Raw genomic sequence first — 18,441 nt, forward strand, 5'->3', positions numbered from 1 at the left:
TGAGCTCAAGGTCTCAGATGAAGCCACTAACCATCAGTTCTATCTAATCCAGACAATTATTAAAAGCAGATAAGCAAATAAATCATCCCTGGAAGGACATTCATTTTTGTTTCACTGTGCCATGCAGAGGCCTTTCCATTCTACTAGCGCATTCTCAGGCTGAGGCTATTTACCTCATAAGTTTTGTTTACATCTGACAGTATATTTATCCCAGAATATTTCACTGTTTTATTAGCCCATCTAAATTCAGATTGATTAAGTTCTTCCCAAACTGAAAGGTGAATTGTCAAAACTTATGATTTATTACAACTCACTCTAAAGACCAGGAAAGAGCTAAATTAATTTATTTCTGCAAGAGCATGGGGCAAGACAGAAAAGGGAAAGCAGGAATGCTGTACCATTCAGTGCCTTCACTGAAGGCACTGTTTCTCTTTTGCTTATTGATAGACCCATGATGTATATATCTGCTTTAGTTTATGGAGTGATAGATTCCAGAACTACTGCCAAAGGTAACAGCACAGGCAAATCTCATGGGACACTTCTTAATTTGTACTGATATGTCAACTCATTGATTACTTTCACTAATGCTCTGCAATGGTATCAAATGCCTGGATGTTGCTACCTACTCTGCAACATCACCCTGACTGTGAAAGAACTGCCCTATGTGAGAGCCCTCCCAAGTCAGTCATTTCAGTAAGCTGGGATATTAAAATTTACTTCATAGCCTCTGAGATGAGAACAAATACATGCCAGTCTGTAATGCCTGATGGGTGCCTACTCAGAATCAGACCCTGCCTCTTCACTGTCTGCTGGCATGGGTTTCTATTCTCAATGATATGCAGTTTTAATTTCTCTAACAGGATGGAGAAGAAACATCACAGCTCTTAGCCTTTGCCCTTACAGGCAAATCTCATGTTCTTGTGTGGAATTGTTAGCAAGTATTTACTGTGTGACTGGCTGAACAGTCACGGGGCAAGTGGCCACTGATGGGGAGGGGTGACAGGGCAGGTGGGACAGGTGGAAGTGAGAGAAGCCCTCTGAGCAGCTGTCAGGACCTGGATTCTGTCATGATTACGTAGGTTAACAGAGCTTATTACTCCAGCTAAAGGCAAACACACTAGGCCTGCTACTTCAAGGCTCCTTTCTCCCCTACATTGATTAATTTTCCCTGTCCCAAGATTTTTATTCTATCTTTTAAGAGCAATAAAACGTGCTATTTGCAGTCCTGAAAACTCAAGAGTACTGCCAAAAATCTCTGACAAGACACTCAAGTTAAAAACAAACAAAATTAAAACCCCAAGCAAACAGAAAGCCATGCCCTCAAGACCTGTTCTCTGCATGCTGCTTTTTCAAAGTTCTTTGTTCCTCATAGCCTTCTCATCTGTCAGTAGTAAACTATTGCTCCCAAATTAGCAGAACAGCTTCTTGAAAGGCTGCCACAGAAGAATCTGAAGTACCCAGCTGTGTATCTGGATAGAGAAAGGAATGGGGTTTTTTTCATGGCATACATCAGCAGCACCCTTCAGATCCCTTCCTACCCAATTCTCAAAAGATCCCTTTCTATCACAGTGGATGGATGACAGAGAAAGAGCTAACACACATACACAGTCCCATTTTCCATATCAGGCTTCCCTGGGAGGTGGAAGTCTGTGTATATACACATGGGCCCTTCTAGCAGAATCCTTGGCCTTTAAGAACCAAAAAGCCCCCTAAATCAGGGCCAGGATAGCAGCCTGTCCTTGTGAAAGTCACATACCAGTAAAATAAGTAAAATGCTGGAATTGCTCTTCAGAATGGGAAGTAACGGGTTAGCACTGTTCAGCTGATCAGACGTGCCCAAACCAGCTTCTTCAGTCTCAGCTTGCCTGCAGTCTCCCCAGGAAAACCAGAGTTGGAGGACTTGGTGTCCAAATCTCCCCATAAGCTCAGGGTAGCGCAGGAAGAATTTCAGCAGGAGAGGACAATGGACGTAGACCAAGCTCAGATCTGGAAAATTATCCAGGATCCTCCTTATAGTACACAACGACCTCTGGTAAGTGCGTGGGAGGGAAAGAGGGAGGGGGAGAGAGAACAAAATAATCACTAGATACTGAATATCAAAAAGCTGAAGTGATGAGAGTTTACTGTGAGAAACAGTCACACTGCCTTTTAAGTAGACAATCAAATATATCAGTTAAACATCATTTTGTGAAGCCCATTTGCATCACAAAAGCTAAGAAACTTGTAGGCTTTATAGTGTGCTCAAAGCTGTGCAGCAGCAAAGAGCCATATGGGAACACTAGAAAGCCTGCTGCAGAGGCTGTAGATGTGTTCAGGAGACTGAAGCTATGAAATTTATTATATTCCATATGTGAACTCACAGCCTATCCAACGCATTTACACTTCCCACACATACACAAGTTTATTCAGTCAAATCTATATTCCTTAGTGGCTTTTCACAGTTAACTTTCCAGAAGGTAGATGCACTGCACACTCTTCACTCATTCACTGCTCCCCATCTATGTCAAAATACTTTCCGCAAGAAGGTTGATGGGAGTCGGGAGAAACCTTAATTTCAACAAAAAGGGTCCAAAAGGTAGGAGTGAAATCTTCTTTTACCAAGTCCAGGGCTTTGCCTTTGTCCTGACAGACAGCAAGGATGTAAAGTGCAGCTCTGAGTATGTATGGAGGGGGACAGTCTCCATGGTCCTGTGCTGATAGAAGGAAATTTCTTATGGCTAAAAATAATTCAGCTTCTGGGACAAACCTGCATTCAAGGAGATTGGAGTGGAAACAATAATGATGTTAGACATGCCTTACCCACCAATACATGGTATGTAATGGCCACAAAACCACTTGCCCTGTATACTCATGGCTCACCTGTCCCCAAGGCTGTAGGCAAAGTATAAGAGTAGTATGAAGCAGCGTTGGTGGCTGCAAAGAGACTGATCCAAAGAGAAAGGCTCAGGGGTTTCAGCCAGGAGGAGAAGGCTTTCAGCAATGGTGTAGTTTAATTGGGGCAAACCCTTCTGCAGGAGCTCAGACATCTCTTGCTCTAGAAATAAAACTAATATGAGCAGGCAGGCAGTGATGAGGAACATCTATTGACAAAGCAGAGTGGAATGGGGGGATGGAAGCATCTGCCTGCCCTAACTCAAGCGCATTAAATAAGGGAAGTTCCTGATGTAAGAAATATCAAAGCCAACCTACTACCCTGCAGTCTGCATCAGCAAGCGCACCTCTATGATTTGGCATGAATAGAGGTGTGAGAGGTGATTTAACAGAGCCTGCTTTAAGGATGACAAGACACTTCTGTTTGAGGTTCCCAGCTCTTTGCTGATGCTGCCTGTATGGTGACCAACCACTGTCAGTGGAAAAAGTGGCTTTTGTGATGTGGAAACTTTCATCTCATTTATTTGGGACTTAACCTATTATGGAAAGCTGCAGTACAGACAGGAAAGCTTTACAGAGTATGCCAGAAGAAAAAATGACCTTAATCTGCAGATACGGTTGACTATGTGGCAAGTAATATTGTCTCAATTAAGCCATGCACAGTTGTGCTAATAAATGTCACCATGTAAACAAAACCACAGGCAGATGAAACACATTCTTTCAGGCAGGGTTCCAAACTCTTCAAAAGGCATTATCTGAGTGTTAGCTTCTTGCTGGACCAGCTTAAAAAAAGCCGGGAAAAAAACCCCTCTAAATAGAGCTTATGTGTGTCCTCCCTTCCCTCTTCCTTTGTCTTTTTTTTGTTATTATTATTTTTGCACCTATTGCCTAAATAAAGGGTGGCAGGGCCTCAAACTAAATGAAGCAATTTGTCTCTTGCCCCAAACTTGCCCTCCTGAGAAGAAGTTCTCGCCTTCTCTGTGGCAGAGTAAAGGCTCAGGCACAAGCTGCAGAGGAAGCTGGAACAGGCCTGATTCAAGGCAGGATTACTGTGAAGAAGAGCAGAGAGATACAGTGAGGAAGGCTAGAAACATCCTCTTCATACTTCTAATATCACACACTGTCTGTGAGAACCTCAGTTTACTGAATGATCACAGACAAGCACCTGCCCTGTCACAACAAGACTCCAGGAGCCAACCTGGGCTTCCAGAAAAATGAGTTCCCAAAGGACAGTCAGGTCACAGATGTGGCAGGTGTGTGCAGTGATGACAGCGCACGTGTTCACTTACCTTGGGACAATATGAATACAGTGGGATGCTCTCACAATCATCATACCTGGTATACACAGGGAGTCCCGTAAGGGCAGGACCCCTAACACTGCAGAGAATGGGAAGTGTTTGAGGGTGACTCCCAATACCTGATCCCACGGGCAAACACCAGTAATGAGATTTTGTGGCAATGCTGTTTCCAGGGATGAACAATGAAGAATGACAAAAAGTTAACTAAAAGAGTGAGAACAGGTCTATTTCCAGATATTTCTCTCTCTCCAATGATTTCCTTGCAAAATAGGACATAACCAAACATCATTGCACTGTAACACACCATCCTCAATGCCCCGCGCTACTGTATTCAGAGGCCTAGATCACTCCCCCTACACACCATTCACAGGCACAAACATCCCCACTCTTAAGTTCCACAGTGATAACCTGGCGTAGGAGTGCTGTGTATTTTGTTTACTCTTTCAATGAGATGCAGTCACAGGGAAGAGGAGGTAAAACATCTCTCCAGACCCACAGAGAGTCTCCCCAAGTGCTCCTCAACATAGAAATCATAGCCTCTGCTACAGGAGACCCTTTGCAATGTCTGCTGTTGAAGTCTTCCTTCTCCCTCCCATTTCTTATACATTATCACACCATGAGGAATAAAGATAGTGGTAATATGTGCCTAGGAAGCCAGAGCTCAGATGGAACTGATGCTACTGTTACTTTTTTTCAAAACACCCACTGATTTAACTACTCCAAAGTCAGGCTGCTTTATCTCTATCTGCACAGCTCATGACAGAGCACAGAATTCTCACAACACTGTGTAAATCCACCTGCCCCCTACCAGACTGCTTCTCCCTTCTCCCACATCCAGCTTTTCCATCGTCACTAACCATTTACATTTTGTGTAAGATACAACCACTCTTGAGTCTTTCAGCCTCCCGTCTTGCCCATTAGACAAGGCATGATCTGCTTTCCCACCTGGAAATTTTTGACTCGCTCACAATACACACATCACAATACCTTTGTACAGAGCAAAATCTGGCCTTCAGCTCCAGTGTCAGTCGGATGAAGGAGGAGGATGCTAGACAGAAAGCAAGACAACAATGTTGAAGGAGCACAGAACGTGTACGATAAGGGAAAACAGTAGGCAGGTCCCATAACCGTCCCCACATATCTCCATGCAAACCTGGTGAAAAGGACAGGCCATCTCAGTAAGAATATATTTGTTAGGCTTTCTCTCCCAAAGCAAACTACTCCGAGTTGGAGGGGAGTATCTGAGATTCATTTGTTTTCTCAGGTGAGAGGGGAAGATTCACCAGCTTCGCATGTTTAGAATAGAGGAATTCTCTACATCACCTCTCTGATGTGTGAAGAGTAAGGAATACACAGAGTAAATAGGATTTCTACATACTAAAATCCCACCAACAATTCCAGCATAATCCCTGTCTACAGGAACAGCCAATTCTGAATATTCCAGAGGAAAGGGTAAAGCTGACACAACTTACTTATCTAAAATAAAATCTGTCCCATCATCATTGCTAGACCAAATAACTTTTTCATCCTGCTGAACATGACTGTGCACTCTATTCTTACTCATATAAACATGTAATATAATCCTCCACATAAAGTCTCGTTAAGCTCATTGCCTCAGTAATATGCAGTAGCAGCAAGTTCCATCACTTAAGTTAAGAGCACAGAGAACACGATCCCACACTACCCCCATACCCAGCTTTTTGGAGAACTTATTCCGCATGTTTGGCACCACTGTAAAGAGGGTATTAAGTGTTGAGATGAAAACCTCCATCACTGACGGGCTGACAGCCCTTTCCAGGTAGTTCTGTGGAAAGAAGAAAAGATGAGGTGCATGTTATGCAATAAACACTGGAAGCAGCAGGTTTCTTTCAGCCTCCTGCCCACCAAGAAAGTTAGATTTCTAAATCCAAACACATGGAGTAACAGTTCTTCTACCAAAATGCCTGGCAGCAAGTACACAGGCTTACAGAGCACTTTGAAAGCAACTAACACTCCCCTCTGCCAACATTACGAGCCGTGTTGCTAACTCTGCAAGACATTACATCAAACAAGAAACTTCTTCCTGATTCCAGCTGGCAACCAGTTAGGCCTTAACGCACAGCGACTGACATTACTGCCCATATTGCCCTGGAACTGCTCTTACAGGTCAGACGGCTAATTCTCCAGCGTGGCATACAACATAGGACATCTGCTTAAGTGCAGCTGACTTCAGTAACACTTAACACCTGTGCTTCAGCATTTTATTGAGCAGTGGCAAACACAGGCATTTAAGCTCCCTACAGAGTCCAGCCCTAAACTGTTTAGAACAGAATGACTCAACTCACCCTTGTAGAAGGTCACTGGACAATTTTCTCACAGTCCATTAATTTTTACCCAAGTTCAATGAGCAAGAAACAGCGCACTGACTCCAGCTTTGCCAAACTGGACATGCACTGCACCCTCTCTTCAGGTAGGGAAACAGCAATGCCACTGCAGCTGCCTACCAAGAGACTGGTTAAGAAAATACAAACAAAAACATCTCCAAGCTCCCAACAACTGCAAGAATCCATACACCTGAACCTGTGGCAAAGCACAAGCAAAATTTACTCAACATTTGGAACCACAACCAGAGTCCCACTGTTCTGACAATTCTGCTCAAAGTGTCTTAGTGACAGGTCTGTATGGAGCACTAAAGCACACGTGACTCTCCATAGCTACAGACGTCCCTGGCCTTACTGAGGCACAATGCTTAGTACTGCCCTTGCTGTGTAGACTGGGCAGCCTCATCAATACCTTCTGGAAAGAAGCATGAAAATGAAATTGCAGGCTCAAATTACCGCTGCTTTCCAGGACACAGGCAAGTTTTGGAAAAGTGGCAGAAGGGGAAACAACAGTTCCAGCACTCTTCATTTTCTGCAACACCCAGAGCTGCCACGGTTTAGATAGCATGGCAGGTAGGCTATGGGGATTGCACATTCTGAAGAAAGACACTGCCATCTACGTGGAAGCTTTATGAATTTCTCCACCCTCTGAGACTGTACACTCTCATTTTGCATGAATTGTATAATGCCACATTTGGCTCTGGAGAGGTGGCAAATGGCACAGCTGTTCTTGGTTTACTCTACATGCTCTCTTCCCAAAAAAACCCACTTGTGCAATCCACTCTTGGTGCTTGAAAGGACCTTTCCAGGTATCCAAGGAACAGACCAAGTTCAAAAGAAACCTACCATGACCATGGGGATGCAGAGGTTGTCACAAATCCTCAACAGGAACTCAGAGAAGTTGCTCAGTGTGTCCTTGCTCTCAGAGCTGGGGGCAGTGAAAGCGTTCTCCTGGGCCATGGGGTCACTCTGAAAATCCACTGCTAACCTACAAACACACAGCAGATACCAGAGGAGAGAGGAATCCTCCTCACTCTGTTAAGGAAGTCAGAAGATACTACATTTCCATCACAACTTTCACCATTAAGGACCCCACAAACACTTGATGGGTTGGAAACACAGGAATCTGCCAATCACACAGAGTTACCTCTTGAATGAAGCTATTAAAAGTCAGCACTGTTGCACAACAGTACAAGTTGGGAAAGAAAGACTTAGCTTCTGTGAAGAAAGTATCTGCTGTGGGAAGGCCTAGTGTGGCAAGACTAAAAGGTTCTCAGCCAGGCCAGAGTGCCTGAAGCAGAATACAGCAAACCTTATGAAAATCAGCCAGGGGACCATTCAGCTGATCTAAAAACCATGACAGAACCCGAGTACCCTCTAACACCACCTCAAGACACTGGGTTGGTGCAGACAGGGACACCTGCTGCTGACTGAATTATCTCAGCCAAGCCAAATGCAAGTGATGCAAGGCAAAATAACTAAGTTGGCCAGACTTCCCTAACAACAGAGCTGGATTCATACACAGGCTCATCTACCACTGTCTGCTATGCAGCTATGGGTGACAAATAGCTCTCATCCAGCAAAACAGGAAAAGGTGGTGCCTATAAACCCACTTGCAGTAACAGGTCACAGACATGAGCAAATCCAAGGTGATCATCTGGAGCAGATTCACATTTGTTAAACAGTTAATCCTCCCTGGCAGTGAGAACACATACCTCAGGTCACAGGAATATGGTTTCACACATACCTTTCAACAGTTCTTACATCATCAGTAGTTTTGCCTAATTTTCAAGCAGTTCCTCAAAGGCCAAAGACATGAAATAAACTGAGAGGTCCCAAACAAATTTCTTGGGAGACACATACAAAGGTCACAAAATTTTAACTATCACTACATATCCATCCTTCTGTTGTTGCACTAACAAGTGCCATGCATTGAACTCACCTGTGATATTTCAGTGGTGGGGTTGGGTAAAGGAACTCAGTTACAAGGACAGAAGGATGGATGGACACGGACACACACACCACCCACTCACCTGCCCACTCCCCTGACTTGTCCTCACCTGCAAGCATTTCTGAAACTTTCCAGGGCATTGAGCAAGAACTGGCCCTGTCTCTGAGGAACTCTGCTGAGATTTCTGTTTCCTGGGTGACTCTGAGACACTGAGAATAGGAGATCACCCTGTTAAAGGAGAGAAGTCTTTAAAATCTTATGTTCACTGTCAGAAAAAATAGCTTTCTTCTCTGATGCCAGCAGCAGGAGGAACAACAGATTTGAGTTTACTCACTTCTTTCACATAACTGTTTTTTTACTATTGTGCTTTCCCCAGGGAGGGCAGAGCTAGAGAGCTTTTGTGCTCCTCCTAGAGAGCACAGAGTTACAGAGCTACTAGTTCTGCACTGCCCTGTCTTTACAGTCTGTATTGCCATGGTTTGGTCTAATCTGAGTTTTAAACAGCTCAGCTAACGGAGCTTCAAACCCTTCTGGGAAAACTTGTTTGTTTTTTTTTTTTTTAATTTTGTTTCTTCCAATGACTCTTCAGACAATGCTGAAAAATTCCTCTCCTTGCTCAGCACTGAAATCTTCTAAGTTCTCTACTTTGGCTCAGATTTGTAAGTAACTATCCATGTACTAGCTCTTGTTCCCACACAGTATCCTACTGAGTTCAGCCAGAAGCCAACTGCAGTGTCAGAATTAATCATATGCCCAAACTAGGAACCACTTGGAACCCACAATCTGCATTTAAGCCTTAACCTGTTACGGTGGTCTTCTCTGAATACTATCAGAGGAGGGCACAGTGACACACTGGTGCCTGGCAGTTCACAACCACTTCTTTCTCCATTTGATGCTGAGATATCTTAGTACAGGTACCATCATTTCCTCTTTTCTCTCTTTAAAGATAGCCTGGATGTCCTTATTATCTGCATAATTTCCTTCCTGTGAAGCTCCTTATCCTGAATGGAACACCAAGCTCTGCATGTGTGCAAACAGAGCCAACATCTGCCTACAGGGCAGAAAGCAGTTCTGCCTTCTCCAGGCAGAGAAGATAGACATCTGGTACCATAGAACTTGGGCGTAAAGATAGTTCATCCAGCATTTGGAGCTCTGGTACTCCAGCAAGATGCTCTTGCCACTACAGACATGCGATCTAAACCTACATGGCTCTAAGTCTAGATCAGGAAGGCTCAGCCCTTTTCTTTTCACTAGTCATCTGTAATGAGGGCTCTTCTCAGAAGTGCACAGGTCCCAGCAGCACATCACACTAACTACGTATTCCAGGAACAGGAAAGGATTTGCAGTTCAAAGAGAGGCTAACAGCTCCCTTGCTGAGGCATCCCAGTGCATATATGATGACCCTCTCGGTCTGAAGGCACAGCAAGAAAAGTTCATTACCAAAAAAATAGATTGACCGATGCAGTCTACAAGGTGGGGGCCTGAAGAAGGGGAAGTTCAAATGACTTTGGAGTACTGGACACATAAAGAGAGCTGTGTGCTCATCTGGTGCCCCACAAATCTTCATTGGCTTAGAAAGACAACATTCACCAGCATCCATCTTCAGTTACTTCAAAGACAAAGATTGGTACCCTCTTGAGGCATGAGAATCAAAAGAAACACTAGAGAACCCAACAGCCATAGGGTAAGGGGACAGAACATATATATACAACATCCACACAGTGTGCTAGGAGGATCATCCCTGTCCTGCTTGGTCCTACCAACAAGCAACAACAACTTTTGACTTACTGAATGCCTCTTGCTACTCTGTGGTGGGAAAAAGTCAGCACATCGCTTCAGCACTGCCTCCAGCAGCCTCTGCAGCTCTTCATATGGGACCGGAGGGGAGCTCAGATGGTCCTTCCTGAACAAGCAGAGAGAAAGACAGCATGCACATTCCCTTCTGGGGACATTCCACCTGGGACGGCAACACCAGCAGAAATAACTGCTCTTCTGACAGCAATATGCCATTGCCACTTCTCTCCAGCACAGCATACTAAGATCACAATATCTGAACAGTGCCTTCATCCACACGTGCGCCCAAACACACCCTCACTGCATTCACTGCCCACTCCCATTACAGTCAGGAAGCATATGAGTGTACAGAGTCTTATGCTTGCTCTTACCTATCTAGATGGGGCACAGAGTGACAAAGCCACAGCAGCCACAGTACAAGCCTGCCTGGGACGCTAGGTTCTTGCTGCAGCGACTTGCTGCCTACCACAGCTTCATTGCCCTGTCAGCCTTTTGAGGTAGGTGGGAAGCTAGCTCTGCTGTACCCACGCCTGTCTCAGCCAGAAGTCCCACTGCAGAGCTCACTCACCCACACAGCCACAGGGGACTCGCAAAGACCAACACGGTATCACCAGATTTTTCTGAAGAAAAGTCTGCAAATACTTTCCTGCCTACCTCAGGAAAGCTGCCACAGCTCTCATAGCCTCCACTACCACCTCCAGCACTGGGTAGTTAACTGTCTCCATCAAAACATCAATAGCTTCTATACATATACCTCGGTTTGTGAATAATTTGATTTCCACTGGTTGCCTGCAAAGAGGAAACAGAGTAAGCAAGGAGAATATTGTCAGAGTTAGGTACCTGTAGTGCCCTCTCCTCATTTCACCAAATAGACAGCTGAGCTGTGTGGTTCCAGCTACGCTTTTCAGTATTCAGAGCCAGCTGCTCTCCAGCAGGTAGTCTCAAACTTGAGCAAGTGGAGGGTTTGCTACAAAGAGTGAACTTCAGCAAGTCTGGAGCCCTACTATGATGAAAAAACCCCACAGCCTGGATAACTGTGTGACTTCACCAGCAAACGCTTGCATGAAAAGCACAAGAAAAACAGGCTTTGCAAAATACAGTGATCTCTCTGCCTAGGACTTTATGCTGAGGCCATCTGCTCCGGCATTTGTGGGTTCATCTGGCAACTCGTATTTCCGAGTAAACACCACCATCCTAGAACAAGAATGATGCCATAAGAATAGCTTCTCTCACAGTCCGATAGCACTTTTAATGATAGATGCTGCCAGAAGGACAGGGACTTCCATGAAATTGAAAACTAATCAGGAAAGTAAGCACAATCCAACTGTTTTCACAATTCTTCTTGATAGTGAGCATTTTGGTTCGCTGATCACCTTGTGGCCCAACACCTTTGAGCATTCAGCACAAGAGCATGGAGGGATGACAAGCCATTAATCCCATTATTGGACAGAGCTGTGTAAATGGCAGACTGTGCTCATTTGGCTCCTGGCAAGTCAGGTACAGTCGGCAAGGCAAGGGGAAGACAGACAGCTACATGCAGAGAAGAGGCACTAACAGCCTGCCAGAGGGCCTCTCCAAAGTGAAGCAAGAAAAGCAGTACAGCATGACAGTAGCCAGACTTGGGAGCCAAAAGTATTCCCTGTTATTCAGTTTTCACAGATGTGCCTGACTGAAGCAAGCCAGGAGCACATGCTCCCATGCACAAATGGGAGATGAAAGTGAACTTCAGTAGAAATGACACTAGTAGCCCAGCTACAGGGCAAAAAGTGAACAGAGGCAGAACCACTCCTTTTAGTCACTCAGTGGGATGAAACCCAGCTTGGCAGTCACCTCACATTCCGCTGTCAGAAAAAGCTGTGCCGTGGGCAAGGCAAGGAAAAGGCCTTGCGGAACTCAGGCACCAGGAGCAGCCTCTGGCCCAAGCCATAAGTGATGTGCTGAACTTCCAAATTGTTTCTACTTATACTGTAATTCTATTAATCCTTTGTATTTCCTTTCTTTAATCGCTGACCTTCTGAAGTAAAACACATCAGGAAAAAAAAAAAAGTCTTCAATGACTCATGCAGGGAGGAAGGGATGGAGGAGTATTGCTGACTCATTCAACAGGCACAAACCCACTTGCAATATGGTGCACTATGATGTCTTCAGGGCCTGGGAGAAAAGTGTGAAGTACAGAACTTTTGCAGCTTCCTGCAGCCTCTTGTCTTTGGGCCCCAAACTGTGCCTGCCACTCTGGTTGTGCTGGGAATGGCAAGGGGCACTCCAGGGAGAGCTACCTGCTACTCCTGACACACTGCCAAAGGGAGCAGTACGTCCTGCTTGGACAACACCACAGCGTGGGGCTCGCTTACACAAGAGAATCCAGCTGCAAGCTAAAAACAAAAGAGGTTGCAGGATGAGACCCCTTTCCCCACTACGAGATAGTTTTAAATAAAACATCATTTCTAAGGCAAAGCTCAGAGAAACAGAATGGGTGTGCTAGAAAATGAGAGTAATTGCACAGAGTGCTCTCTTTGTTTTACAAGCATAAACGCTGTAATTAGTGTTTCCCTCATCGTGGTTTCTCTTTTTGACAGATCCCACACAGGCATCATCACACTGTTCTAGCACCGCTGCTTTTCCTTCTCCTTTTTGCCCTGACACTTGCTACAAAATTGACTATGACATTTCCAAAATTCAGCTCAAGGGCTCTCTTGGGGGAACTAAGTGGCAAAAACAAGACTCTGTCACTAGCATGACAGGACGGGAACAAGATCATAGAGGCAAGAACAGGAAGCACAGAAGAAAAAAGAAGCCAGGGTATGTTATTCCTTAGCAGAAAACAAGAGGAAAAAAGTGTCAGAAGACATGAATATTTCAGCCTGCAATTTGTTTGAATTTAACTCAGATGATGATAAAAGACTAGAAGCCATGGCATTTGCATGCTCTGTTTTGTCACAGAGGCGCACTTAGGAGGACCTGGCCTGCTCACATACGCCTGGACCTTCCTAGCCTTCCCTCTTGCTCTGTCTACAGCTGAAAGGACATTTCACCTCCCAGATTGGCAAGGAAGCAGGAAGAGGCAGATATACTAGTGGATGCATGCACAAAGAGGACAAGCTGGGAGGTTTGGAAACAACCATCAGGCCCTTCTTCACAAGAATAAGGGAGATAAATTTGTTCAGCAACATCTTTCAAACACAAAGGCTCTGGGCATGTAGACATTTGGTCTCAGATAAAAATCTTAAAAAGCAAAAGCACCACAGCCTCCTTTTTGGGGCACCAAACTCTGCCTGTGCAAGCCTGATGGGGGGTACTCCCTTACCGTTTCAGTATTTCAGTGAAGAGCAGGAGCCCTTGCTTATGCAACTCCACGTTGTTCAGCTGCAGGACATCATGGAGACTCCTCACCAGAGATTCAATGCCTGCACATATTCAAGAGAAGTCACAGAGAGGGCTTGTAACGCCCCAAATTCCAGGATGGAAACAAAATTAATTTTTACAAGGAAGGAAGATCTGAACAATTATTCTTCTGAGCCAGACAGAAACAACTGCCCAAAACTGCTGAGTGTTCACTCAGCTCCCTGACAATAGGCCCCAACCTCCACTGCTAGAGGTAAGTCCAGAAGAATGGAAGGAATTTAGCCTTTCTTCCTAAATCCACTCTTGGCAACACCTAATAGTCACTTAGATAGTGACAGTCATGATAAATGGTTATTATAATGAATGCATGCTCATCAGGAACTCATCAGGACAGAGACACTGTAAATTCAAGCTATGTTGGACATCACAAACATGTCTGATAGGTACTCATTTTCAGTCCTTATCCATTCTGACTGGAAATTGTGATAGTCTGTAAAGCGTGGAAATTCAGCTAGAGGCACAACAAATGCCCACAGTACTACCATCAGAAAGGCTGATGACTCACCATAGACTGTGTGACACTTCGAGAAGAAAAGGCGCTCTTCAGTTAGGAGGAGCAGGCAGCAATACACTGACCAGATGAGAATTTCACTGTTGCACAAGAGACACTCAAACAGGAATTCTGTAAACACACAAGCACACAAATAAGGTCACCCTGGTAAGAGGCAGTTTGCTCACAGCACGGTACAGTTGCTCCTAGAACAGAGCAGAGAAAGGAGAAGGAAATGAGGAAGCATAGCAACAGCCACAGGGAGAACAGTTGTATTATGAAATGGCAGGAAAGGAGAATGGAGTGGATGCTTGGGGGTATGCTAGTCTTCAAAACAAGGTGGCTGGAGAGCACAGACCTGCAGGCAGGCATCTTCCCAACACAAACTCAGCAGGCAGGAGCTGAATTGTGGCTCAAGCCTTTGGCACAAATGAAAAACCACAAAGCAAGCTTTACTGCAGATGCCGTGATTTTTTTTTTTCAGAACTTTTACATCTCCCAAAGAATTTGTAAAATAAAAGAATTTATGTCTTTTGGGATTACAGAGAAATAATAAACCATCTCCCACAGCCACATTCTAAAGCTAAATCCTAGACCAAATTCTGTGCAAACTTACAAAATTTAGTGGGATAAGATGGAACCCCAGTCTGTTTAGGCTTGTATCCAAGGTCCTGCAAGAAGGACCTTGACCTCAAGGACTTGTCCAAATTCTTGCTGTGGAAACTCCATTCTGCCTCTTTACAGCTGCTTCTATACTTTCAGTTGAAAACTTACTTTCCATTCCTAAAATCCCATTAGCTGTTTTTACTGGTATAAAATGGTCACCGCACAAATTATGCCATCAGTGGATTTCACGGAGCCAGACTGATTCCTAAAACAAACAGCCAGGGAGTGCTTTGTTATTGGGAGATGAACAATAAGATGCTACTGCATTTCTTCACCTGGGACATCCGCATGGATGAAAGCAGGAGCATATCTGCTGTGAGAGTGAACGAGCACTGCAGCCATACACTGAGAACTTGCTGCCTTTAACATCTCATCTCTGGTCAACAAAAGCTGTGGGGAAACAAAAGTCAAAATGAGAGAGGAAGTCAACTATGCAGATGTGAATAAGAAACATTTTTCTCTACATTTTAAAATTTAAAACATAAATTAAGATCTCTCTTTTGGCATGTATTTCATGGATTAAATTTGCTAACACAAGATAAAACAGTGGACCAAATACACTCAAAAAAATGCAAAACGAGAACCACAATAGAGAGGATTATGAGTAAGAATAGCTCTGCCCCCAGGCTTAGTCATGCTGGCACTACAAGTGCTATATCAGACCTCAAGTGTGAGTGAGTAAAATCAGCTGAGGCGAGGAGTAAAGTTTCCCCCCTCCAGGATGCAGGAATGAACAATGAGGCGATCTGTGGGGGTGTCCCCATTTCCCACTGTAGCCTCTACGTCTGGTGTTGGCAAAAGCATACTCAAGTGCCTCAGATAAAGATTCAATACTGGCCAGCAAAGTCTTTATATCTACTGACAATTCACTACTACTTCAGCAATCACCTTTTTGAGAATAAGTGGCAGTGGATTTTCCCCTTCTAAAAAGTCAGGGTTCTCAGACTCCTCCTCTGTCTTTGAATTATTCATGAGAATGGATACAAAATGGTCAGATTTCAGCAGTTCCTTTAGCAAACCTGCAAAAGGGGAAGCAAGAGTGAGCACCATACTGGGCATAGCAAGGATTACATTAACACAGGAGTATTTACAGCCTAAGACTTGTTGCCAATTTCCTCCCCTTTCCTGCACTAGCAAAGGCCCTCACCTCCAGTTTCCGGCGCTTCTTCTCACTGTGTCCCCAGATACTGCCATGAGCCACATGTCTTGCAACCCCTCGTTGCTGGTGCTTTTTGCTCGGTGTGATCTGCTCCCTGTTCCTTCCCAGAGACATGCATATGCACTGATGATCTGAGCAGCACTCTACTCACATCATCTTCTGTGCTCCATTACCCACTCCTTAAACTGTTTCCTGGGAGAGCTCTTGACCTGCATTTTTCTCCAAGCTAGTCAGTGACCCAACAATAACTAGACATTTTCCCTGGAATACTTCCTAGAGAACTGGCATTTATCTTCCCCTTCTACATTCACAGGCTCTTACTGAAACAGCTGTTTAGCTAAAGAATACACACACACACAAAAAAGCCCTCTGTATAGAAGTATAGAGCACTGCTACAGGTATTGATGCAAATCATCAGTACATGTCAGTACAACTTTACACAGGGTATGGTCTGAGCTATAGAATTCTACTTTCAAGTGAATCATCATCCGTTTCTAGCAGCTGAGTAGATGATCTGAGGAGCAATCCAGTTCCTGCTTACCTCCTACAAGAAAAAGGAATTCCCTGGATGGTTTACAAACAAGCAATGTCAGAAAGGCTGAAATTGTTCTCCCCAGCAACTGTTGATATGTGCAGTTGGAAGCATAAACACAAGAAAGTGCCACTTTCACATTAGCTTTCTAACCTAAATAACATGATGTCCCACATCTGAAGACCATATTTGTTAGACTCTATCCCACTGCTCTACAAGACCCACCTGTCTGTGCATAATGTTTGCTTTCAGACACTTTGAGGGATGGTCTGTTCCTAGGATGAAACACCAAATTGAGACAGGACAGGCCACAGTGCAAGCTCGGAGGAGACTCTGAAGATTAGTCAGTGCTAGGCAAAAATGGGGCATGAGGGACAATGGAGGGCTGGGGGAGCTCAGCAGCAGGTCTGGGCCATTTGATTGCTATGGAGTAACAGAAAGGATTGACTGCTTCAGACAAGCAGCAAAAAGCTCCTCTAGGGAACAACCCACATTAGAGCATCTAAACCTGCCAAGGATTTCTTCCTCATGCTAAGCTTTCCCTCACACCTTGCAGTTTCTCTCAGCAATGCCTTACCCAAACAATTAAACTGCAGCTCCTTCGTCTGCGCACACCCCAAGGTATTCAAGAAGAGACCACTGAGCCTTTCTTTAAAGTGTGCTGAGAGCTGTTCTGTGCCAACAGGAGAGGAGTACAGCTTGCCATACAAGTAGCAGACAGCAGCCTTTATACTTTCATTTGGGTACGTCAAGCCCACCAGCAGATGATCCACTAAATTACCTAGTGTGAGGAACAGAAACAACAAACATTCACACCAATGAACTGACTTTTTAAAAGCGTGAACCTATTTCCCTTTAAAACTTGCGAAAGCCCACTGGACAGACTGGTGTATGCAGATTAATGAATGCCATGATTCGGTGATGTGCTCACCACCATCTGTCCCTCTGAGCAGAGGTACAGTAATAAATGGCTAGAGGAGCTTGCTGTTCACCATATGAAGAGTCATCATCCCAGCTACTTCCACAAACAGCTAAGCCTGCTCACCAGACCCCCAGGGGCTGGACCAAGGAAAGAAAAACTAAATGTATATGGCCTGTGAGGCAGACCCATAAACCCCAGTTCACAGAGGCTGGTTTTGCCAGGCTAGCTAAGAGCACAATGACAAGCCTGATATGAAGGCACTGACCTGCAACCCGGAAGGCCTGAATGCCACTCCAACTTCTGGACAGGCTTCCTGTGTGACTTTCATGAATTCACATGGGCGACAGTGGAGTGCATGCATGTGTATGTGTATCAGGGCTGTGAACACTACCCTTCAGTGGGGCAAGACACATTACTCACTGTGCTCTACAACCAGTATATCAGCAAAGCCTGGGATGGCATCTGCCAGCTTGCCCAAGAGAGTGAATGTGGGCAGGCTGCCTCTCATGGTAGTTGCTTTGCACAGCTGTAGCAGAGACAGAGAAAGAAAATGTTTCACTGGTGAGGACACTGTACAAAGGCAGAAATGCACCCAAACCTGCAAGCTCTTGGTGATGCATAATCCTCCAGAACAGGATCTTTTCCTAAGCCGTGTCCTCTTCACCACTTAGGATAAACCACAGGAAATACCTGAACACACCACTAAGTCTCAAAAACGTCTTTTAATTAATCCAAAAAATCTCTTGCTTGTTGCTCCTTTTCCTCTCTCTCCCCTCCAGCTCTTACATGAATGAGCAGATGAACCAGCTGAACTTCTCCCCACTTTCGCTACTTCCCTTTTTTTGTACCCCATGGGACCATCTCAAACTTAGGAATGAAGAGCGCAAGAGCCCATGGCACAGGCTGGGAAAGCTCCAACAAAACAGTAAGGTAGGAAAAGAAGAATCTGAGGAAGGCACACAGCTTCACAAGAGCATCATGAAGCCATATGGCTGC

The 18,441-nt window shown here is 44.8% G+C and overlaps 1 protein-coding gene across 1 annotated transcript in view; it reads right to left on the minus strand.

The window, feature by feature from the left end:
* Positions 1-18,441, minus strand: part of MEI1 (meiotic double-stranded break formation protein 1) — a 39,336-nt gene that overhangs the window by 15,335 nt on the left and 5,560 nt on the right. The window contains exons 5-20 of the mRNA XM_068401899.1: positions 17,866-17,971; positions 17,101-17,304; positions 15,721-15,851; positions 15,108-15,222; positions 14,182-14,298; positions 13,579-13,678; positions 10,929-11,063; positions 10,269-10,383; positions 8,590-8,708; positions 7,376-7,517; positions 5,862-5,973; positions 5,157-5,217; positions 3,823-3,920; positions 2,860-3,034; positions 2,599-2,746; positions 1,757-2,029 (exon numbers count right to left, since the gene is read on the minus strand). Coding sequence (XP_068258000.1) covers positions 1,757-2,029; positions 2,599-2,746; positions 2,860-3,034; positions 3,823-3,920; positions 5,157-5,217; positions 5,862-5,973; positions 7,376-7,517; positions 8,590-8,708; positions 10,269-10,383; positions 10,929-11,063; positions 13,579-13,678; positions 14,182-14,298; positions 15,108-15,222; positions 15,721-15,851; positions 17,101-17,304; positions 17,866-17,971 — 2,151 coding nt within the window. The remainder of the gene's footprint in view (positions 1-1,756; positions 2,030-2,598; positions 2,747-2,859; positions 3,035-3,822; positions 3,921-5,156; positions 5,218-5,861; positions 5,974-7,375; positions 7,518-8,589; positions 8,709-10,268; positions 10,384-10,928; positions 11,064-13,578; positions 13,679-14,181; positions 14,299-15,107; positions 15,223-15,720; positions 15,852-17,100; positions 17,305-17,865; positions 17,972-18,441) is intronic.

Source organism: Nyctibius grandis, chromosome 5 (assembly GCF_013368605.1).
Source record: "Nyctibius grandis isolate bNycGra1 chromosome 5, bNycGra1.pri, whole genome shotgun sequence".
NCBI lineage: Eukaryota > Metazoa > Chordata > Aves > Nyctibiiformes > Nyctibiidae > Nyctibius > Nyctibius grandis.